At 36.0% G+C, this 26,643-nt stretch overlaps 1 protein-coding gene across 5 annotated transcripts in view; it reads right to left on the minus strand.

Moving 5' to 3' along the window:
* LOC120344003 (microtubule-associated serine/threonine-protein kinase 3-like) overlaps positions 1–26,643 on the minus strand; it is a 74,142-nt gene that overhangs the window by 21,098 nt on the left and 26,401 nt on the right. For 2 of the 5 annotated variants that reach the window (XM_039413087.2, XM_039413079.2), the window contains exons 10-12: positions 5,848–6,013; positions 5,161–5,300; positions 4,872–4,927 (exon numbers count right to left, since the gene is read on the minus strand). In XM_039413087.2, coding sequence (XP_039269021.2) covers positions 4,872–4,927; positions 5,161–5,300; positions 5,848–6,013 — 362 coding nt within the window. Of the gene's footprint in view, positions 1–4,871; positions 4,928–5,160; positions 5,301–5,847; positions 6,014–6,801; positions 9,166–10,328; positions 11,175–19,628; positions 20,832–26,643 lie in introns of those variants that run through there. The other 3 variants (XM_039413094.2, XM_039413101.2, XM_039413106.2) reach the window with 3 other exon arrangements.

Below are 26,643 nucleotides of genomic sequence, written 5' to 3' on the forward strand. Positions count from 1 at the left end.
CGCTCGATTACAGGACTTCAAAAACAAACACTAAATTCGAGGACTAGATTCCATTGCGTTTAGAGATTATAAAGTCGTGTGGTATCTATATAAATTTATTATCGATATTTCAAGGTTTTCTGATACACGTGTTGTGTCATAGATAATTATCAATCAAATTCTAACCTCCGCGTTTACAAGCCACAATCAATCAAATCGTTTTAATCAATCAGCATATAACTATAATGGAACCGCATCAATTAGAACAAAAATATGGAGAGAATGGTATTTCTACAAATGTTGCATTCATGTAAGCGCGGAAAACGCGCAAAACCAATTATGAAGTTACCTAATAAAAGGCTATATACATTGTCTTACTGTGACGTCACAATAAATCAGCGTGTAATCAAGGCATTGACTGCGAAGTGTGAAGAACAATGTTTGTGATAATCTTCCTTCAAAAATATACTATCGTCATTCGAGCATTCAAAAGTTGCGGGTAGCGTTAGAAACCGCGATATATTACTACCTTAGAGTAAAGCTTAAAGTTCACATCAGTTATCCCAGACCTAAGCATTATGGTTTGAGGATAACGACCTTTGGAGGCAAATATGACTTCGACGTAAAAATCTGATAAGCTGTAAAATTTGGAATTGATCTTCCCGACGACCATTTCTACTTGGAGTAGGAACAATACGCCAATGATAGACAAACCATGTTATATTGCATTCAACATTTGTAGGGCTCTTCATTCCAAGGAAGTATCATGAAATTTCATATGCATTATGCACATAGCTGTCTCCGCCCCAATCGCATGGCTATTCTAATCAGCTATTCTAACTCACCACACTAGGAGGAAGTAGACATAAGGAGGGGAAAATAACGAGTTCCAGAATAGCGTTTACCAACCAATTCCCACCAAAGACGAATTTACTTATTTCCGAGGAGAAAATACAGACGCAATATTACCTCGTGTGTGAAACAGTTATATAAACATTGTTAAGTTATTTAGTACTATTTATAATACATATTTATAGACGCATCATAAAATATTCAAACTGCACAAAAGCAAGAAAGAGTGGGAGTTCTGGATAATAAGAGCTAATGATCTTTTAAAAATTGAACAAACAGCGGAAACAGAGTTGTATGCACAGTGTAGGGGGGAATAAAGAGATTCCAATAGGCAAAGGGTAGAATATTTCGAAAAGGGCTAAAAACATCTGGGTTATAACTGGCGACTGTTAGGAAACCTCCTTATCTTAAAATAGTAACGACAATGATTGCTCCAAAAATGGGTTTCATGTTTGTCTTTCTCATCAACGAAATGTTATTTCGTTCGCTCATTTTATCGATTTTACAACCCTTTTTTCGTCAGCATTTTATTTATCCACTTCCGCCTTGGCCAACGTTTCACAATCGACGAGGAATTCATCCCCAGATCGGAACTTTGACCTTTTTGGTGATGAATTGTGCGTTGTATTTGGTGCAGTATTTCTAAATTTTTTAGTTTTTTTTTTATTATCATAATACTTATTCATGAACACATACTAGACTACTTAAACTGTACAAAAATGGGGGGTGCGGCCTACGCATAACACCAGCAGAAGATCCTTTAAATATCAAACAAATAAAAAGTAGTTTTATGCATAAGGAGGGAGAAATAAAGAGTTCCAAAATCAAACAAAAACCCACAGTCACGATGACCACAAAAATAAGATAACTTACTCATTTGTGAGGAGATTATTCGAAACGCTTCTTTGAAGATTCGAAACACTCAAGCTTTGACGAATGATTTTAAAAGGATCATTACCTCCGGGAGTTAACATGATTCCTTTATCAATATTGTCACCAGAAAACTCCACAAATGAGGCTACACGAAACTTCTAATTTCTTCATATGAAAAATGTACAACGTTTTTCGACGATATGCTCTTTTTTGAGCAACTAAACTTACGCCACAGCACGTAGAACTGGTGTCTTTATTGTAAATACCATCTTTCACATTACAGACAGTTGACGAAAAAAGCTTTCTCCGTCTAATGACGATGATGATGACATAAGAGATAGAGGGCAAAGGCAGTATATAACACCGTAAACATGGTGTAAATTATGTATGGATAGTCGAATCCCTATGGCATATGCTGGCACATATACACTTGGATGATAGAGCTCTTAGCTTTATTTAACATAAAACATATCGATGTATCGTTTACGATAACTACATTAAAACACTGTTGAAAAAATCAGCGAGATTACAATTTCCTAACTTCGTTATATCAATGAAAATTTTATTTCTAAAATATTAGCAATAATATGGTCCACATTACTTATTCATTTTTTGCTCTCAAAATATAAGCTTGTCATATTACTGTCAAGATCAAGTTCGGTGTGACTAACATCGATATTAAAAAACTAGATAATAATCTCAACCCTTATAAGGAACCATTAAACTATAACGTTATCTTGTAAGGTAACAAAATATATGGAATACGAAACGGAAAATCCGCGGGAATAGATAGCATTGTAAAGTTGTCTAATCTTTGGCAAATTGCGGCACCTGGTTTGAGTCACTTTGAGAACTTTAAATTTACAATCCATTTGAGAAGTAAAAAGACAAGGTCTAAAGTAACTAAACAATTAAGTGTGGGTCATTTTTAGTTTAAAAAATCGCTAGAAACTGCGAAAATGGAAATGCCTCAAAACACTATAACGTTTACTGATTTTAACACTTATAGCCTGGAGGCCTAAAACGACAAACGTAAGCGAAACAGCGTCAAAGTTCATTTGCGGGCACTTGTGACGCAACTGGGCTCCGTAACGTACTAACTTCGAATATATTATTAATTTGTAACGTTTTATGAACTGACACGATTCCTTGAATTTTTGAATTTTTGGGTTCGATTTTCAATATTACTATGTGGATTATCCGACTTTATCAAGGGTTATACCAAATATATCCGATCATACTTTCGAAATAACGAATTATACTAAAAAACGTATTGCATTAATGGAGACTGGAGAAATCCTCATTTTCTAAGTCTTTATAATGGTACTATTTTTTATTCATCACTCGTTTTACAGTTACACAATGTAACTGATGTATCTTCCTACCTAAGCAATGTCAAACCTTGCATTACTTGGAGCTCGTAAAATTCCTCAAGAAAAAAAAATCGATACTCCTTTTCATATGTCGAAACGCCTCGATAGCGAAACTAAACTCCGTGGTATGAAAGAATTAAACTTTACCATCGATCGGTCGATTTTTCAATTTAAAGCATTATGGATTAATAAATATAATTTCTGATAGAGAGGTCTGCTCTCTTATATGGAAAATTGTATTAGCGAAAATTGACGGAAATTAAATTACCGGTAGTTCCAATTTACCCCTTCTTTCATATACTCGCAATTTGAAAACGTTTTCTTTTAAGTTATAGCAGTTTATTAAAATTTTACAAGAGTCAAATATTCAAATCGAGCATTCGCCCCACTTCAGCAGAATATTCAAATGGAAATTTCATGTTACGCGTACATCTCTATTTCTACGTATACTCGATATTTAGATTGCTATTCCTAATATAAACGTACAAGTCTTGGGATTACGGAAAATATATCGGGGTTGGATAGACTATTATGACGGCATTGAATACCGACGACCGTCGGTCGCGCCTTCGTATTAGATCAAACATTACGGTACAGAAGTGACTTTCTCCTTGATAGAAAAATATCGTCACCGCTCCACTAATTTTTCTATCCTAATATCATAATCTTGTCAGTCTCGCCACTACTGGGATACATGAAAATAAAATCCCACTGAAACAGCCAATAAATAGTGTTGTATAGTAATCAACTATCCTCCAGTAAAAAAAAATTTCCCGGAACATATATGATTTGAGCTTGGCCATATTACTCTTATGATATGGTTATATGAAAAACGTCGTTAAATCTTTGGCCGATCGGAACGTTATGAAGACTTCATTGTTTAATCTAGTGCAATTTTACAATGGTAGCGAGCAAGCGGCGGTTGGGTTTTATTATGCCGTTATACAGTGTTGGAAAACTACACTACACCGAACAGACTGTGAAATACGGTTATAGAGAACGCATTCGCTGCTCATACACGTTCCCGGATAATAAAAAGAAAACGAACACTCGCGTGAGTGAGTGTGCGCGCGTGAAGCGAAAGTGTAAATGAGTGAGCGATTCACCGGCACATACAATTTAATTTGATTTATGCCCACTCTTACCATGGCCCATATATAAATATACTATACTATAGTTATTAACTTTCATAACTTGTGTAATAACATCCTTACCACTGACGTAATGAATAAAGTGGAATAATAGAGACTACTTCCCAACTTTTTCTGTTAAAATTCACCCCTCCGCCAATTTTTTTGACTCTTCATTCTATTCATGCATAAAAACTAGGTGCTTTATTAATTATTTGTCCAATCTTCAATGTATCCCCAGCTATCCCTATGTTATTTGCAAGTCGCACACCCGCTTTTGTTTCAAGTAGTTTACAAGGCATAATTAGTATCATAGTAATAATAAAGAACTAAAGAATATTGGTAATACTACACCAAATACCAACAAAATTTCTACCCAGTTCCTGACCGACTGGAAAACGTTGTAATAAAGTAAAGCTGAGAATAATTATCCGAAATACAACAAGAAATACGCATACAGTTCTCCACCCACCACACACCCTAAAATATATATTGATTAAAAATTTACGAATGGTTTGAAAATAAAAAGCAGCACAAAATGTGCGACTCTCTAGTGCCACCACGGCCTTATAGGAACTACCGTAGACATCTTTAGCTAAAAATAACTGTTCTGCCCACGGTGCAGAGAACCAAATATATTTGAGAATGAATAAAGCAAACTTACGGCGTTGCTATGCTCCCTCTTCTTGAAAACGAGTAAGATGATGATAACTGTTCTTTCTGTATGAATAATTATGAATACGAATAAAATCAGAATGTAACATTAACAAATTTGGAAATTTATCGAAACTGCTGTGATATTTTAACCAACCAACTATAAATGAATACCTATATAAAAATACTTAATTTGCTCATTTACTGTTTTGTACATGATATATCTTGTTAGGACTGTATAAGTTATACAACAACCCAACGGAAGTTTTGAAATCATATCAAGTACGCGGTTTTCTTACCACAGCCGTTGTCAACGAGGGGGCAGAATTTCCCATCAGCTTGTTTCGCATACGCACGAGGTTGCTTGTTTCTCCTCCAAATCCAGCACCGAGATGACCATCATAGCTAGCGAACACCGAATCTCGTTTCCCGTATTTTCCTATTGTGTAAAGTGAGGAGATATTTAAAAGTGGACAATGGCGTCGTCTATAAGTAATTTCAAGGATATTTGCTCAAAGCAAGCTCGCGAGAAACTCGCTCAGAAGTTGAAGAGAATGATCCCTACGCGAAGTTATGAGCGACCACTAAAATTTGAAGGGCTACTGTCACTATAAAGAATCATAGTGCTGGATTGCGCGTTAGTAAATACCGATTGACGAGCAGTTCGTGTCTATATGATCTGGAAAAGTAGTGAGTCCACATCATTGAAGTCCTTGGGTTTATAGTCAACCGAGTTTGGCGGCTGAAAACTTTTATTGACCTTTCAAAAGACTGGACAATCTAGTGGTTTTAATGTACAGTATATATTCAAGGCGGGGTTAAAAAAAATCATTGGAATAAGAATGGGTCAGAGGTACTAATACAGACAGCACTCATGTCGAGCAGGACACCAAGCTGTGATTCATAGCAAAACCTATTAGACATATTTGTAGCTTTTTACACATAAATACAATTTATTGGAATTTTGTGAATCTTCAAAAACGCACCTGTAATAGGTCCACATATGCTTCCACGTCTAGCTAAGGCGTTATCCGACAATTGACGACGAATTTTGCAGCTTCTAGAAACACTCGCTGTAAGATCTTGACTCCCAGCAACAGATTTCAGATGATGCAAATTCGAAGAAGGCGGAGACATAAATTCAGGATCACTCTGCAATCAAACAAAACAGATAAGACGAAAGTACAAACAAATGAAATAATCTATTTAATTAGCAATTATTTCTACCAAACAATAGGAAAATGTAAGTGATAACTGCATTCGACATTGGCTGCCCAGTTTGAATGCCCTCGTTCTCCTTTATCCCTACCCTTTAATTATGGTTTCTGGGCGATTGTCGGGAATGAAAGTCCCTATTCATTTCATACCTATATAAAATTTAGTGTAGTTTAAGAAAACATTTGTATTGTCTGTTTTTAAACTCACGTTCAAAATACGATAACTAAAAATTGAAATCCACATGAATAAGTGCTTATTCAAATAGAATTATCTAATTTAAAATAGGAGAAATTCAGAGATATAAATCAGGAATTTAGTGGTATAACAAAAGCAGACAATTAATGTCTGTTGGGATATAAAACCTCCGTGGAAGGAGAAACGATTTGAAGCGTCAAGGGAGTTCAGTCTAAGAAAATAAACTCTGTTGTTGAAGTCTCCGCTAGCGGTATGTCAAGTCCGCATTTCATCGACAACATGTCATTCTTATATGCAAAGCAGCATCATAAAAACGAGCATATGAAATTCTGGAAAGATAGACGCCACCCCAAAACAATGTCACTCGTAGTTCTAAGCACAGGTCGCGGCAACATTTTCATTAACACAAACATAGAATTTATATAGCCTGTATTACCCAAAATATATTTTAGTATACACATGAAAAAGGAAATGTTACGTACACGCCGACCTAATAACAACAAATATTACATTTTGAATATCATTACCGCCATACTATTGGAGTAGCTTCGCCTCTGTTTTGCTTTGTTAATGCTTCTTTCTAGAGAAGATCTCAGTAAGACATTACTAAGTAATGTATTAGATCGTGGCCTATGGTGATAAGACTTCGAACGTGAATGCCTTGATTTAAAATTTTCAACTTTAAAATCTCCGTAGAAATCCAATGCGCGAGAGGCTGTTGGTGGCGCAGAAAAAGCAACTGGAGATGTGGGTCCAGAATCTACATTGTCGGTTTCGGGAGCTCCGTCTACGGAAATTGAACGAAAAAAACGAAACGCGGTTGGAGAAGGCGGCTTATCTTTGAATCCAGAAGGTACATTCAAAGAGGAGCTTGAACGATTGAAAACCCGGTTCTTTCGATCCATTATTACGTATTTGTTAAAACATCCTCAACAACGTCTTTTCATTTTGTAGATTGTAAGGTATTTGCAATCACCATGCTGTATGATTTTACTATATATACATACATTCCAACAAACTAAACTACATTTATGATACGTAAAACACAAACTTAAACGATGCTTCATATATTATAACTTCCTACGACTTCATTAGGGCCAAACTAACTTATTCAGAAGAGACGAAAATCAGCCATATCATAATCATTACATGATTACTAAGAGCATTTCCTAATTCATGATATTGATACAGCACTTAGCTACTAAGAAACTGACTGAGACTCTGTGCATGTAGTCGATATCAATCTGTTTTAAAAGACAAGTCTACAGCAACCAAAGCCTGTTTCTGCGTTAACAACTTCACTGGTAAACGGTAATATTTATGAACCACGCCACTTCAGAACTCGGCAATGTACGACACTTTACACCAGAGGTAAAGTAAACGAAGTCAAGCTTGAAACGAACGTCAAACAATTCTGTTCTTTTATAGGTCAAGTACTCATTATTTGACGTCAGGAATTGCTATATGCTCTTGCACTCGAGAGCAATAAATAAGCACACACAAAGCATTGAAAAACCAGCCTACAAACTGGCAAATAACAGTGATATTTCACATGCATATCGGTGAAGAATGCCCCTAAAATACCAATGAATGGAACACATTCTGCTCTATTGCACCAGACTACGCATAACAGCCGCCATTCAATCAAACAATAATCGGAAGGAAATAATATTTTACATATCATGCTGGTACTCGATGCAAAAAAAGCATTGGCTTGAGCACTATTGAGCTATAGGAGGTGAATGCATTTTCTTTTTTTCGGTCAGAAATTTTTACATGTGGCAGAATGTACCATAAAAACGCGACGCATGTGAGCAGGACAAGATCGGGTACTAACGTAAAACGAAAGCGACTGAAAATTAAAAACTAAACCAGTCTCATGTCATCACAACCGCCATGATGATATCGAACGCATCATTAAATGCTTTGACGAACGAACTTTACTTTTAAGCTACCAAGTCCAAGAATGTACAAACTGGCTCTGTCGCGTCTTCGGGTTTGACGTCTCAATTTAGGTGAAATTGGCATGCACATAAGTCTCGTGGGACATCGTCGTTATTCAAATAGAAAATTGGGAATTCTTTCAAAATAGCATTACAAGGGTTCCTGTTATTCGTCGGGATAAATCTACGTGCCTTTGAATGCGAAATTAGATTAGTAAGAGAATTCCATCACTACGTAAAACTGAACCACGACTTAAGCACATTATGTGCCCCTAATGCAAAGTGAATTTGTCAAAATGGTATTACTTAATACTAAATATCACTAATGAATTTCTACTGAAGTACGAGACATAACGTTACTGCGCCTCATAGCATGATACCCACCCAACACTAGATCACTTTCATTATTATGTTTGAATTCATGAAATGTTTATGTATGAACTTTTTACCGTAATTCATAAGGGTTTTACAAATAAATCTTAACAAAATACAGAATGGTCCCAATCACCGTTATAAGTTCTAATCTATTCTTTTGAATTTTTGTTTGCTTTGCGCATACATACATACGCCAAGATATGGCATTCAAAAAAATATTAAATTTCCTGATAAACCAGGAGTAACCCTGACGAACATTCGACCAAATAAACTGCTCTTTCTTTCAGAGCTACTTTGAAATCAGAAAGCGTGATACTACCTCCGCCTATAACAGTAGAAAGAACAACAGTCGAACCTTCCGCTAGCAAATACTGAGAACGATATTTGCGACCTGTATATCGATCTGTACTGCAATACTGTGCGACGGGCGATCCATAGTTTTCCCCCAAACAATCTTGGCATCTTTCCAAAAGCACACGACATAACTGCAGAAAAGCAAGGGCAAATATCTCAAAAAGCCTAGCTTCAGAAACGAGCAAAGTAGCTGTAGACGAGGCACAGTTCAGCGCAACATAATGATACGACAAAGCGAGACGTGATTCAGATTAACTGTACAGCGCATGTGCGATATATCACAAGTGATTCATTGGTGTTTGCTAAGAGCATACTGGGTTAACTAAAAATAAAAGCGATGATACATTTCCTTGTGTTGGCAGAGGCGCAAAAAGAGTGAATTTGCGAGTGTGTATGAATGGCTATGTTGGTTTCGAAACGGAAAGACCAATAAAAAAAAGCAGTTTTTTTTTTTTTTTGCGAATATAAGAGATTTTTCGATGATGTCCTCAAACCGTTGCGGCATATCGATTCAAAAAAGATCGTTCTGATATGGCAATGTCAATGAAAAGAAGTTTGTTTAGTATCTAATAGAGTTCTATTAGACACGCAGTTTGCTCTAAAACATCATACTAAAAGAAATAGGAAAACTGCTTCTAAAAACACCAACGGAATCAATAATGGTACGAAAGTGAGAGAAAACTAAATTAATCGGCATTTCCTAAATGTATGACGATGATTATACCCAAAGAAGTAACACGCAATTTTCTGATCTTCAAGCGAATACACGAAATGTTGGCTAAACAATACCGGGTTATTCGTAAGACGATAAATAATCCAAGTGATATCAAATTGGAGCCCATTTGAAGCACAAATGCCAAGGTCGCGTTTTCGCGCCTTTGTGATGAAGGGGAAGTGTTATTGGGGCGAGCACACAACCATTTCACAGGAACATACAACGACAAGACAAGTAATCAGGAGAGCATAATTCAGGTTGTGAGAAAGCAATGAAGATTTAATAGTTTCTTGACGGCACAAACCTTGAGTCTACACTAATACAGAATACGATCTTGTAAGGAAAATGCCATTAAGCAACGTTCGGTCGTTTTGTATTGACCATAATTAAAATCTATAAAACACGAAAAAGTTAAGTAAAATTTTATGCTCACATTCACCGCTCGCAGAAAGATTAGTAACTAAGGCGCTTCGTAGATTTGTGAACAAAATCCTTTTTGACAATAAGTTAATCATTAGATGGCGTTAAATATATACATTATACTCTTATCATTTATATGTTTGTTCATAGAGTTTATATATTTAACTCACTATCTCACAATTACAAAAAGAAGAGGGGCAGAATAAAATAAAAAATTTACTAAAACATGTATCGCTGGCAAACTTACCCTATGAGGTGTGACAGTAATGGTAGGTAACGAGGCATTTCGTAGATGCCTCAATGAATTTGGCGTCGATGTCACGGGTGCACTGTTCCTATGTGATTTAATATTCTTGTACTCTTCAATAGTTTCTTTTTCACTCTTTTTCTCTTGAGAAGTTTGGGAAATATCTTCCTGGCATTCTAGTGGCATACTAATCATTCTTCGAAATGAACGAGGACGTGGTTTTTGAGGCGAAAGACCCCTAGCGGGTGCCGTGTACGTTGCTAAATGAGCATTGCTCCATCTTCTAACGGCACGTGATCCGAATTGAAAAGGACTATCTTCCAATATGGTGCTCCGTCGTCTAACACCAGAAGGCGACACAATACATGCGTCGCAATTTCCAGACGAATTAACAAAAAAAAGTGAATGTCTGCGATTATTGGATCTCATCATCATCTCTGAGCCACTGGAAAGATTTCTTTCTGCTTCTGTCTTGATGGCGTTCTCAAATATAGGGCGGACTTCCAAAGCGGTTGGTCTCGCAACAGGGCTGTCGTTATCGACCAAGCGCTCTCGCATCATTAGTGTTGAGGAATCGATTTCGTTCTGGTTACTTATGCAAGGGACCTCCATATTTAAAATCAGTCTTTATCCTTCGTTTTTCACTGGTGTGATAGGGAACTTATATTTTTACATATAGGTCGGTCTAATTGCATTTCAGAAGAATAATTTTCACGAAAACATTTCTAGCAGCATTTATTTTCCTAAAATACGCTTATAATAATTCCAAGCGTAAGGCATGAGACAGCGAAAAATGTATCCATGTACCGGTGGAAGTTTGTGTTATTTACTAAAGAACAATCCCTAAACCAAGCTGAGGCAATATAGAGCAAAAAAAAGAAACGTCGAACATTAATTATATATCAAATTGGACCACAGACTACTAAATTGCATATTACATCACATCGTCAAGTCAGATCAAATAAGCTACAACCAGCTACAAGTTTTTTTTAAAATCACGTAGAACTACGGTATTTGTAATTCTGATAGTGAATTAGTACAACTGTTCATTTTAGAGCAATATGCAGAGTAACCCCTATGAACGGGAACCCATTACTATCCTTTTTCTATGAAAAAAATTAGGAAATTATTCAACACTTTATCTTTTGTTTTTGTATGATTCCAACCATAAGTTTTAATGAACAAGAACGCTAAGCATTAAAGATATGTTCTCTATAAGACAATTCTCAAATGACCTGTTTTTTTTAGGGGGGGATCATCCTGTATATCAATCTTTTAAACTTTGATACCGCTTAGGCCTGCACTGCGCTGTATCTGATAGTACCAATTCATGTATGAAAAATTAATAAAAACTGCATAACCACCTACTAAATATCTAAATTACTGAATTACTGTCTATATGTATACTTCCCAAGTGAATTGAACCTCATAACTGCTTTTGCATACTAATTATATGAATTAAGAATGCACTATTGAAAATTGCACATGATTAGGGCCGGAAGAGTTCCGGCGCTAACAATTATTTGTTCAACTACATTGTACAATGCGTATGCTACAGGCAAATAAACCAAAAATAATGAGGCCTATAAATCATCCTCGCCCAGCGCATCGATTGCAATGTCTATTAGTCATGTAAAAAGAGTAATAATGCACCGTCGATTGAAAGGTATGAAATATACGGATCTAGTCAAAAATCTGATCGGCGCAATGAATGCAGGTATATATTTGGTGATTTCTAAAACTGTGGAGCAAACAAACAGTGGTGTCGCTCCCGTTTAGCGTAGGGGACGGCTACACGGTCGCAATCGCCATTTGAATGACGTCATCCGAGGAGGTCTTATATGGCAGCTATTTGACCGTAGGATTCAGTTGATCCCGTTCCAATGGAAACATTGCCATGGGAGCGTTACATTGCGAGTATCACTTCACTGACGTAATCATAGGTGATAAGTTGAAACGAATATATTTTGAAATGTTATGACGTCACACAACAAGACTCCGTTTGTTACCTCATTTGCACCAAGCGTGAATATAATAGAGTGCTGGAATTTAGGGTATTTTGCCTTTAGCAAGTGCCTGGCGATGAATTTACCATCCAATCTATATGGGCCTAATATGATGGATGGAAAACATTATGGCCTGTATCTAACTCACCATTGAAAATAAAAGGGAAAAGATACAAAACAATGAAATTTCTTGAATGTCCAGTAAAAAATTACCTTAAATTCTACGTCCCCGCTGGCCTGGCCGGTATATTAAATAGAGTAGTGAGAGAATTTATACAAATATTCCATCTAATCTTAATTTCAATTAAATGCTAACTGTTCATCAATATATATCTTCAACTAGATAACAATATTTCAAAACCACCAAAAGCAGACTTGTTAATTTATATACCCAAAGCTTACACAGCAAAGCGAACTAACTTATCGCGTGATGTGGTCTCTCAACTTGCCTATCATTGCGTTAACTAAAGGCAGACCTTCGCTAAACTTTTACGACCAGAGAACTGCAAACATTAACCAGGGTTGTGCACACAAATGAAGACTCGTGAGTCGTGGTTTTTTGAAACAATTGCCTCCACCTGAATAACGTAATCTAGTATATTTATCGTCGAGCGTCTTGCAAAAATATTGGTTTTCTGTCATAACCAGTTTATTGTGAGTTATTAACGTCGATTATCTATTTCCTAGTCATGGCCGATCAAAAATCCAGAAAAAAAGATGTAAAATTACATGCATATTCAAATATTGGTTTAGTGACAAATTTTACTACTGACAATCACATATATCAAATGAATTCAGTTCGTTATCGATCGCAGGACAGCTAGAGTTTGAAGCGGAACAAAATTATACGCCAAACTTCTTCTTTCCAGACCATGCCTTTGTGTCAATAATTGTCGGCAATGTCTGTACATAACTATAGGCATTCCGCCAATTTTGTCACTTTTTGAACTCGTGTGCTATTGATCGCCCGTTCAACAACTTATTTGGGCTGAAAAAACGTTACAAATCCAAAAATATTCTGAGAAGTTTATACGGTACAACAAAATGCAGAGTTACGACCTGATTATTCAATGGGTCACTGTGATAAGATATGCAATACTATTTACTTGAATGGTTACATCTCGCCAAGACTTCTGAACCGCATATTCAATGTTACTCATTGCCAATAAATATACCTCATATGTACGCAACCAACCCACACTAATATCATATATCAGGGTGTTACAAATTATATTTAAATCTGAACAAGACAATGCCAACTACATCTGACTAACAACCAATCAAAATGAGACCAATTCCTCACAAACTATGAATCCTTGCCTAGATAGAATTTGAAGTACCAATATCCGATACATTCACACCTCCGTTCGCCACAGACTAAATATTAATTATATTGACGCAAAGATGTCATCGTGTTGGGCTCACACGTCAAGACAACTGTCATCTGTCGATCGAATGCGCTAACTTTGGCAGTTATTGTCTTGGGGAAAATTCATGAATGCATGCCGATGCAGCGATGGAAAATTTTGCACACGCTCTGAATGGATATACACAGACGGTTTTCGTCATGACAATGAAAAAATAATAAGTAAATATGAAACAAGCAATTGTTTCTAAAACCATAAATATGGTGATATCAAAACCATAATGAAAAAGTTCACTCTCTGAGTTACATCAGTCTCCGAATAATAAAAAAGCTGATAAAAACTGATTGAAATTATATAAGCAAAACTAGAAAAAATCTAAAACCACAATCTCGGAAACGTACTGGAAAGACATGCGCAAATTAGCGGTAAGCGCCCTATTACAGAATCAGTGCGAGCGCACCCAAAAAAATCAATGCGAAGAAGAAATCCCTTCAGCGAAGCAATAAGACGTAGAATTTAGATTAAGGTTATTAGTTCCTAACACGCTTTGAATGGATATACACAGACGCTTTTCGTCATGACAATGAAAAGATAATAACTAAATATAAATTAAGCAATTGTTTATAAAACCATAAATATAGTGATATCAAAACCATAATGAAAAAGTTCACTCTCTGAGTTGCATCAGTCTCCGAATAATAAAAAAGCTGATAAAAACTGATTGAAATTATATAAGCAAAACTAGAAAAAATCTAAAACTACAATCTTGGAAACGTACTGGAAAAACATGCGCAAATTAGCGGTAAGCGCCCTATTGCAGAATCAGTGCGAGCGCACCCAAAAAAAATCAATGCGAAGAAGAAATCCCTTCAGCGAAGCAATAAGACGTAGAATTTAGATGAAGGTTATTAGTTCCTAATATACTCGTTAAAACATGATTATTCAATCTCGATATTCAAACATGAGCTCCATGGTAAGTTACTCTGTCGCCACTATTACCTTCATTTTGGCGTAGCCACCGAGGTATAGACATAGCTCCATACATACATAATTGAGCAGAAAAAATTAAACCAAACAAAAGGAATCTTTTTATCAACCAATCGAATTTTTTTAAGAACCAATCTAATCTAACTTAATCTTGTTCGAATTTATTTCCTATATATGCGACGACGACTACTCGGCAAGTAATTGCATATTATTTTTTTACAGAGTATTTTAATGTAGAAACTTCCGAAACCTTCTGATCAACTACCAACAAAGATATTATTCGCACGCGTCGTTTCATTTCACTCGGTTCAAAATAGGTAATGTAGCATCTTGTTTAGCAAACACAAACTCGTAAAAATTGATAAAAATTTGACTCCGCATGATCATTACACTACACACATTATTACTGATGATTGCCTTCGCAATAACAGTCAAAATATATGTGTTTTTAGATAGTATTTGCTGTCCTTCTATCGTCTACAAAATCAAGAATATGTGTCAATCCCTAAACTGACTAGATTTTTTTCATGTTGCGCGTGGACTGCAGCATCCCACGACGTATTCAAACATGATTAATTGAGTAATTTGTCCCACATTTTCGTACTATTCAAAGAACTTAATGATTTTGATTGATACATCCTCGTTAGTCAATAAAACAATCTGACATTCATTAGACATTGAAGACTCGTTACACGACTTGCGATGTAATAAGGTAGCCTAATTTGGTTGGAGGATAAGAGTAAACCAATTTGCGAAAACATCCATATCTCGAATAAAAGTTTTTTGACAAATGTTACCGCTGTGAGTAAGATTTATCTTCTGAATATACATGACATATATTTCATGACATGGCGTGGGCATGGACCAAACGCATTCACGAATAAAACTGCTTAACAAGTCAATACGGCACCAAAAATAAACTACCATATACGTCATATCACAGCAGATGTTTGAGTAAGCCAACATTTATTCAACAACAATAACTTTATGCAAAATATTTGTAATTTCAAGTTATAAACTTAACATAACTGGTGTCTTCCAATACCATTCGATCGTATTATATTTCCTAATTATATACATAAAGGTGGGTAAAGTTAGCCCGAAAGAAACGAACCCATAAATTTCTTAATTACTTAAATTTATTTAACACTTGAACGTCTGTTTGTGTATGATGGAAGTTTCAGTAATCCAGGACTCTTTGTACAAATGTTATGTTCTCTCTTTAATATGTTCCAAATGCTTTTTGAGCCACCCTGTCATTTCGCATACTATACTTATTTGCACTACTATACTCATAAACTCGATTGCCTCAAGTCATCATACTGTAACTCTCCATAAACCAACCCAATATCTTTTCCGTTATTGGAGAAATATTTATGACTAGAGCTTAAACAACAAACTGTGAAATGTACAGCTACGCTTGTGAAACAACATGCAATAACCACATTTCCAGTTGTAGCAAAAAAAATCCATATTACCGTCTGGATTTTTATCCACAGTCGCTGGAATTGCGGTTCAATGCCTTGATATTTAAAATCATGGAGCAACCACAGCACGCTGAGATAATGCCACGGTTTAGATATATTAATATATAGCGCTCATAAAATATGCATGTGCATGTATCGTATCACAATGCGCATTCGCGATGGAAATATGACAAGTTATGGAATCAGCCAGACACCACAAAAATGAAAATCGAATATTTCATCCATGAGATATGTTCGTGTTATACTTAATCGATTGTACGATAGCGATAGCGGCAAATTACATTTTAATGTCACCCAAAAACTTGTAAATCATTCAATCGAACATAATATTTCGGATTTGAAATAGCGCGGTCAACTTGATGCCGAGGAATAGACAAGGCATGTTTTATGAGCATCACTCGAAGCATAATACACTTGATTAAGATAATTTTGCATCTTCAGTTTCAGTGATGGCAGCCATCAGATCAGATGCACTTAGGTATAAACTGAAAAAAATATTTAATGATATTAACAGTCGTATTTGGTGTCATTTTCTATATCTGGATTGTGGCACAACGATAGAGACAGTCGTCGAGATAAAAACGTCTACAAGGCAAACACCAAAAATAATTTGAAATAATGAGAGAGTGATATTCAGATTTTATACAAGGCTACATCACTTTTATTAAATCACAACTTCAAGTAAACTCGCAACTAATGCAAATAATAAAATGAGGAAATGTACTTTTAACACTAGGTGTCGTATATGAGCTATCTTGTAAGTACGGTAATGGCAATTGCTTCAGATGAGTCCATAACGATCGGCACCGCAAAACATCCCCCTTTCTATAGCAACGATAACTGCGTCAAACAGTTACTTATGCTATACCAGGTAATTACAATCTACCTGATTTAGAAATCGAAGCCCCATACGAATTACTAAATATTTTGGCTTAGAGAAGCGGATTATTGAAAGTTCCTTTTTTGATACGCTGAATTACCTTTCTTCAAAAACCACTTCAGTAATTTAGCTAGTCCAGTCTGAAGTAGCTCCAATACCGTCGTAAAGAACTCCCAAAAAATCATTTTTTTTCAATAATTGAGCATTTAACACTATACAGTATACCTAAATCTAGACCACTTTTTAAATTATTAACATTCATGGTCGGATATGATCCGTACACATACATCTTAAAAATATTTGGAAACTTGATATGTCGGCTTAGTTGGCATAACACGATAGGTGCGGTGTAATAACAAAGAGCCCATTGTTATATTTTAATGGTAGCGGCTTAGTTTTTTTTACAGTATTTACAGATGATAAACTGCCGTCACCAAGCATGGTTTATTCATGGCATGAACTTGTTAAGCATACCCGTACAAGCATGTGATAACTGTCAACAAGTATGATGTCGATGACAATTATATGAGGTGATAGCGAAAAGCTCAAAAACTAGATGACGTAAAAATTACAGAAAAAGTTGGCGCCTATCACACAGAAATATAAATCTGGTATTTTAAAGTAATACGATAAATAACACATAGATAGGTGAATAATGAGTGAGTACCCCAGTATCTGTGTGAGTATGGTAAAATATGACTTATTGATCAAACTGCAAAACAAAAGTTATGATTCCAACTCCTATCCTTACAACAGACAATTACATCATTACAACAACTGGCAACAGACTGCTGAATAAATCAGTTCATTTTTCCATCCAGAAAATCGAGGGATTAATAACGAAGCGACCTGCGCTATACAGTGTTTCCATCCAGAAAATCGAGGGATTAATAACGAAGCGACCCGCGCTATACAGTAACCCTTGTATCGTACAGACGGCGAGTCTCGTTTTGCAGACGAATGCCGCGGTTTATTTAAACTTCGCTGCTCAATGCCTCGAGCGACGTGATCTGCCAGTCGACAAACATGTTCCGGGTCACAACGCCTGTCAAGCGTGGCCTATGTAAGTAGCTCGCACATCTATCGCCGTATATCGGTGGTTGAATTGCAGATTCAGATCTAAAGCGCGCAAAACGTTCCCCGAATCAGAAGTTCACCAAGGTTTGAAATCGATGGGGAATATAAAAGAAATAAACAATTTCTTAGCCAAAATGTCAATGAATATGTCAAAACTTTCAACGCTTATAGAGTCTATTAGCAATAATGCATATTCCCGATACAGTGTGATATTAGAAATACATTATCGTGACGGAATTAATTTGAATGTCTTACCACAGATCTTTACATATTTTTTTCCTGGAAGGTTGACCCCAATGACAAAATATTAATTAGAATATCTTCTACTATTTATGTTTTTCTGGAATAAAATTTATTTTTAATTTGATTCTAAGTAATTTATTAGATATTGTCCATTCCCGTATTCAAATCTTGCCTGGACAACCTGGATCTCACGTTCAATGCGCCAAGGGAATTGTCATCTAAAACATTTTAAACGTTGAATGACCGGGCGATCATTCCTATCCAAGAATCGAGTGACGTGCAGATTCTGACAAGTTACGCAGATTTAATTAAATACCAACATAACCACGTATATATCTATATCCTTTGAGATGATGTGAGACTTTTAAAATTAAGGTAGCGTTGATATATCAAAAGGTAGCAATCCGACAGCTGCAACTGACCGCAATAACGTGGAAGTCAAATGTTGAAATATATTTCGAGTGTGAGAAAGGGAGGGTGCTTCAGAATGGTCTGAGGACATCGACGTGAGGTATGGCCGGTAGAAAATTTTCTGTGGAATTTTTTCTTCTACATTGAATATTTTGAAGTAAGTTTGGTGTTTATTTTATGAGTTACAAATTGAAAAATACAAAATATTAGCCGCACAATTCTTCTGAAATTTTACATTTATAATGCAAAAGATATGAATCTGTACAACAGGTTTTACTGCTTTATTTTTTCCAAAAATAAAAACCCGTTTGTTGTGAGATAATATCTGCGGTTTAAATCACGTTTTAAAACTATTTCATACTTGGTACTAGGTTAGAAAACACGTTTATCAACTACGAATCATTGCATTCGCATGCATGGTCTACAAAGGAAAAGGTTATTCTTTATCTTACCGCCATTTTTGCTAATTGAATAAAAATACCATACAAGAAAAGACTGAATATATTTACGTTAAGCGTGCTCATTATATAAAACGCTCATCGGCTGAGGTTAGAGGCTGTGGACGGAATCTGCCCAACCTTTAAGAGATTATCTAATTTAAGAGGTATAAGTGTGATGTATGAGCCGTTACGTCAACACCTTAAAATACAGCATACGATAATTCTTACGGGTTGCACAGAAAAAATATCGAATTTGTATCATCTTATCTCAACAACTTTAGCTTAGGCCTATTGCAATACCAACTTCTGTTATTTCAGCCCTAACACAATTTTTTTTCGAATCAGCTAAGAAAGTTTCATGGTTACTCGAAAATGTACTAATAACAATAAAAAATTACTTACGAAAATATTTGTCGTTGTTCGTCCCGACATCCAATGTCTGGGCGATCTGCAGCCAACAAAACAAGTTCCTTCGCCCGATGCAAGTGGTGATATCGGGAGACTGTAATTCTGTCGATGAGTTTTAATATGAGCAGAAGGCGAATCAAATATGTGATAATATGAAAGGGGAGATGGAGAGGTGGGAAGACCTCTACATCCAGGGATAGCAGTTCCACGATGAATAGGGGTAGATCCAACAGTAGAATGCCGGCGCCTCAGTCGTGATAAACGCGCCACAGGCCCGCTATGCCTGGGACTTAAAAGTGATGAAGCACGCTGAACCGTAACCATAGATGGGTGGTGGGTCGGTGTGGTGGCAGACGAACGACTTGGTCTTTCAGAGGTGGATTTCGGTGAACCCAAACTGGGTAATGGGGCAGGTAGGTCTGAAGGGCGCCTTGTTTTCGGCACTGCATTGCTATCATTCGAGTAATCATTCCCATTTGAATCCACCTTGCCACCAATATCTCTTGTAGATTCTTCTGTTCCTTCATCTTCCGACGGTTGGAAAGTCATTTCGTTAGTTTCAGACGTTTTTATTTTTCGGCCAGGGAGAGAAACTGAACGTTTTGGGCAGTTAGAAAACTCTGATGCCAATGGTCGATTTTCCACACCTTCATTTGCAGGCGAAGAAAATCCCAAACGTCTTCGGCGTCTCGATGGCGAATCAGAATCAGGATGGGCAGGGGGTCGTTCTGGAGTACCCGGTCTACTTTCAGCCTTCGGTCTCGTCTCTACTTCTTTATCATTCCCGTTTTCTGTCGAGGCGATTTTTGAAAAGCTATTCGAATTATTTATTTCAACAGCCCTGTTGGCCTCGTGTGGGACGTTATTTAATTCACAATTTGCAACATCAGAAAACACTTCATCAACCGAAGGTTCTTTTTTCATATCCATACCCGATGAAATCTTGTCTTCAACAGCACAGTCAAAAGCTGCCTGACGGGGCAAACTAAGGCCTTTTCTATGTGGGTATACATCCTTTGAATGAGGTGATAACAGACGACGTTTAAACAAGGACGGCTTCGTTACATTACTGTTCATTTTGAACGTCGAAGTTGGATTCCATGAACGACGGACAGACTACAGGACTCAAATTGAGTTAGAATTTGAAACTATATATAATTACATTCTGACATATACTCTGCAGCAGGAAAATGAAATCAATATGGATAACATTTTCATACACAATTTGTAAAACTCCGGCGGTCGCTATCCCCAGAATATCACAAATTTTTGACACATGTGAGAAATATCGCAGCCTCTACTAAAAACTACAAAATGAACAAAAGTACTGTAATCTGAAAGTACTAAATCCCCAACCCTGAATTTGACAAACACCGAGGAAACAATACAGTAAACTACTGAGTACTATCACTAAAATAATTCTATACAGCTATACGGACAGACATGAACTGCAGCATGTCAATTCCGTAAGCGAAATTATAGAAGAAGACCGATAGAGCTTCTAGCTCATTCTAATGCCATGCATAAAACGAAATCGAAACGGCGATTGAGGCGTAAAACCGACACTGTCGAGGATGCCAATTCTCGAATCTATATTGAGCTACCTGTACTCGTCAAACTTCTTGAAAAAGTGGTATGGCTCTCCACTCTTTTAGTTTCTCTATTATGCCTGAGAGGGATGAAAAAACTTTTTACTCGATATAATCGACTATTTAGTCGCATTACATTACGTGTGATATTATTACCATCGGCCAAGCAGTATTAATGTAATTTAAGTGTGGCATATGCTTGAACGATGGTAAAATGAAAAACCTGTGTTTTTACAGACGTTGAAGCCTACGCAAAGAAAGTTAACTCTCTCGTCGCCATATGAAAATACATCCTGACAACAATTTTCATTCATAAAAATATACAAGGATCTTTCACTACATGGCGCGATGGTTTGATATTAAGCAAATGATTACAAGCGACGATTTTCCATATTGCATAATCATACAAGTCTATAAGCCGACTCAGAAATTTAATCGGAAAGTAGACTTGGTAGTAGGTAGGGTGATAGAGAATCCTGGTAAAACTAAAATTGAGGATCAGTGTGACAGTGGACCATTACACACGTCACGATAAGGTTCCGCTTGTCCGATTCGGCAATGGAAAAGACTACATGCTCTGAGGATGCGAGTTTAACATGTTAATAAAGTATTATTATCTGCGAAGCGTGTCTGAGCGCTCTGCAAACATACAAGGAGATTATCTTGTCAATTTACTCCGCGAAACAGCTCAAACTTTTTAATCCTTAAAACCGTGGAATATTACAGAAAATAACAGGGAAAGTAATATTAGGCTTACTCGTTTTTTTCATCAAACAAGCCCATCATAGCAACCGAAAATGGTTTTCTATCTAATTTATGCTAACCCTATGTTTCCAACACGAAATTACCAAAATTCCATATCGTAATTTTTTTTAGAGTTTTGCTAACATGAAGTACTTAGTATAAGAATATGGTAACAAAGCCTGTATAGAAACCTACTATATAGATTTCGTTCAAATTTCATGCTTGAAGAAAAATTATGTGAAAATTGTAATTAAATCACTACCAAAATGAATCCAAAAATAAGTACCAAATAAACCAAAGACTGATCCGTGTCCTTTCGTGAATATGCGTAAGCCAGTAGTAACTGGGTGACAAATTTGAGTTTCAATTCATCTCTAGCAGAGAAAAATGGTAGGTGATTCATGGGACGGAAAATTTTACTCATTAGAGTAGACATTATTATTATATAATAATTTCACCATGACTTCTGAGCTTGGTACAATTTGTTGCCTAGTTAGTCATCTACTACTACAGGCAATCATTTGTTTAACATTCGAATTTACTCGCCTAAAGTACACAAAACGTACTCGTAAAACAAACTACTCCAGAAGCCGATAAAATGTTATTTTCCCCATGCATAATCCACTCATAGAAGAGCCGTCGAACCACGTTCTTGGACTCTTTATAATTGACCTACGTTTTCAGATCGTGAAATTATACAGTAATGCATACACGGGTCAAAGTCAGTCACGAACACCACATATCGGGATGCATTTTCAAAGAAACGATTTATGTCTTTTTAAGGCGATTTACGATTTGAAAATGAATTCGATACTGGAACTTTCAATGCGATTTCAAAATCGAAATTCTTGACGGCAGTGAATCATACGTCATCAAGTAAAACATTTCGTCAGAAAGTGAAAAAGGAAGTTCGCACTTGACCCGTAGAGCGTTCATTCAATGGCGTCTAAACCAAACAAATAGCCAGATACGTCGAATCTGAAATATCCAACTACACTTTTTTATAACATTATGATATATTCCAAAATTGAGAGAATGAACAGCTTCAGCTTTTTTCGGATTATTCCGAATGAATTCGATGGTGAACGCGGGAGCGAAAATGAAAAAATCTGATGAAGACAGAAAAATTCAGACCTTCAAAAATATTTAAAAATTAAAAATATACTACGCCTGTGCGTTAAATTGAACTTCTGATGCATACCCATCCATTGTAATTCAAAGAAGTATTGAAGGACAATTACTTCGCGAATTCTCGTTTGAAAATCATAAAAATGAACGCACTGATGATTTTTTTTACGAATACATTTTTATGCGTTAAAGTCGAAACCGCGCACGTGTGTCTACTCTACAATGCTTATATTAAACCTAAAGTAGCGCGTCACATAATAACTTAATTTACTATTCAAAGTGGGAAAGTGAATGCGAAAGCAAAAGAAACCTCATTTCAAACCGTCACAATTCGATCTTGCTCAATTTTACACCTACATACGTACTAATCGATAGCATATGACTATTAATATACACAAATGCTAAAATAATTCCATTTGTAACTGACAGTCGAATTTTGAAAAACGCGGTAACTACCCGAACGTCTCTCTAACTCGGCTGATGACAGTCAGAGCTGGAATGATTCTTATCTCTAATTCTAACAGAATTTTTAGAAAATATTACCAGACTGCCAAAATATTTCTTATAGCTATGTCGTAATTTTGTAACAGGGGGGAAAGTAACCAAGAAGTAAATTCCTGCGGTATAGAGTAATATATTATTCATAATGTGTGATTGTATCACAACAAAATTTGGTAATTTTTTGTTAGTATATTGAAAAACGACAGAACTTATTTAAAAGCAATAAAAATTATTTGAATTTTAAAAATTGAAGCCATGATTGATCCAGTCGCGAATTGTAAGCTAGAACGTAATCAGTATTAAAAACCTTTCTGGAACCTTAACATTACTCAAATGGGCCCAATGAAAGCTTGAAATTATGTTTGTACGTTTCGCTTCACGCATTCCGCGGTTCGGGTGATGACGTCACTGTTACAACATAGATCCATCAAAACAGGAAACATGTAATAGTAAATATATTTAGAATTTATGATTGAACGTCTAAACCTTTTGAATCGTACGTCATCAAGTTTATAGCATGATTACCGTAGTTTTCGACAGACTCAGTTACATTCCTGAATAGAAATGAATCCTGAAAATAAAACTTCGATTGAATATCGTCGACATCTGGTAATGAATGAAGGTGTATGTATACATTGTCATTGTGAGTTTCTTCATATCACACAGTCCTACGATAAATCAAGCTTGAAAGACAAACCTCGGAATGAAATACGAAATCTGACACGTTTTGACAAGCGTTTATTAAATATTCGGACAATATATATGGACAGATGTTTTACAAAAGACCAAATATCAGTTTACACTTGGCGATTTAAAAAAATGTCTGAAGTTTCAACAATTTACGTCACGGAGCCACCGGTTTCTTTATTTGGTAAATCAGGTATGGAATATGGCACAAGCACCGGGATTTCGTTTACCTCAGGGCGCTGTTTTATATCCTCTTCCCCTCTCACTAAACGATGGGCCCAAGCTTAGTATTGGTCGTAAATCCGGACATAACATGGGAGGATGTGGTTTAAATTCCATATTCAGGTTCGTAAATTCCTGATCAAATATTGAAAGTAAACTTAACATTTATTTTTTGCGGAATGATAAAGAGCTATATCCGAGTTACATAGCAAATTTGATATACACTTTCATGATTATAAATTTTAAAAAATTTCAAATTTTGAAGTAATGATACAACAATTGGAAAATCCAAGTGATCGCTAAAATTGTAGTCTTAATATGGTGGATAGTGCGTAAAATAATGAATTATAAGTCAATAAATTTATAATTCCTCCAGTAATTTATCCCCACCCAACTAAATGCGGAATTTAAGCTCAATTTTTTTTAATTTTTTTAAATTGTGAGCGCTTTTCGCCAGAGATCGGTATTTGTCTATTACGAGCCGAAGTAAATAGCAAATTGGCGATGACTGTAGAAAAAATATAAATGACTTTCCACAGAAAATGTAGGCGAGAGCTCGTGACGTGTTGAATCATAAAAAGTGGCGAGATCTCGTATGACCAATGATTGGTAATGCCAAGAAAGAAACAACAATGCTTTCATTTTATATTTAAGGCGGTTGCTATTAGTAATTAAAAGGTCACTGACCTGTACATTTGTAACAGAAAATGAGTTGAGGTGTAAATGATAAATAAAGGATTCCACTTCGCGTGAGGCTAAGATGAAAACATGTGTACCGCAGTTTTACTCTAATAAAGCCTAGCTGAGCCACCATGCATCTTGGAGGGCATACTTAAGGTTCAGTTATAGCCTGTCCAATTTATCACAGCCAGTAATACAGAAATTTTAGGAACAACACAAATATACATCACGTTTTGAAGTGAAGAAGCGAAATATCAAGAATTATACGTCTGATTTCGCGGATATTATTTACAAAACAAAACACTGGCAGAAAAGCGCGACAGACGATCATTTAGATTCATTCGACTCTATTTAGCGGAACCTCACAAATGCCACAAAAATGGCGGTAATCGGAAAATTACTGAACAATTCCACGAATCTGTATTTATCTTCATATCGTTACAAACGCTCGGCCAAGTTTACGTGGTTGATGAGTCGTGCCGTTAGGACACGACATACCTACGAATCATACTTGACCAGTGAATTATCGATAAATGCACAAAAAAAATCAATTACAACACTAGGATTTAAAAAATACAAATATCATATATCCAACGGCATAGATGGTTTAAATCCGATAAGGCTGAAATAGCAGGTCATTTTGCATTTCTCCATACTGAAATGAAGCCCCGCGGGCGAACGATTTCATCTTAATTTCACAGTATTTTGTCATGCTAAAAATAATAGCCGAAATAAAAAACGAAACGAAATTTAATATGACTTGCATCCCGACGAAGATAATAACGTGAATACATATTAAAATAATTTTCTTTCTTTTATTAATTTTTTTCGACAAGCACATGCATACAATCTGTTCCGTATCGTTTATGTTAGCAAAAGACATAATTTTTTTTATGATTTCACAATTTAAATGCATCCAAACACTCACACTATAGTTGTATGCGCGTTCTGTCCTCGTACAGCGCGATCCCCCAAAAAACAGCGCCCATCAATTTCTCAATTATTTCTACGAACACGAAGAAAATTCTGATAAAATTTCGCTTTTGATAAGAGAATGAAGAATACCAGAAACAAATTGCAACAATTTGACTTTGCACCAGTATATTAATTTGAATTTTCTGTCAATATTAAATTCAAATTTATGATACTAGTTTTGTTGCATATCAATATCCAATATCCTTCACTGAGGATGATTATTCTCCACAATTACAGGTAACACTATATATTGCTACAGAGGGCAAATCATTAAATTTAAATTCAATACCCTTAAAGAAGAAAACCGAAACCACGACAATGGTGTTCTTATTTAAAGATCGAGTTTATTTATTGACAAAATTTACTTCACCTCTTTGAAATTCAAGTGTGCGTAAGAGTCGAGTTGAGGTTTGGTTCGCAAACGTAGCGTACCATGACTACAAAGAGATAGTATGAAATTGGCGCATCGCACGAATGAAACA

The sequence above is a fragment of the Styela clava genome, chromosome 1, assembly GCF_964204865.1.
Source record: "Styela clava chromosome 1, kaStyClav1.hap1.2, whole genome shotgun sequence".
In the NCBI taxonomy this organism is placed as follows: Eukaryota; Metazoa; Chordata; class Ascidiacea; order Stolidobranchia; family Styelidae; genus Styela; species Styela clava.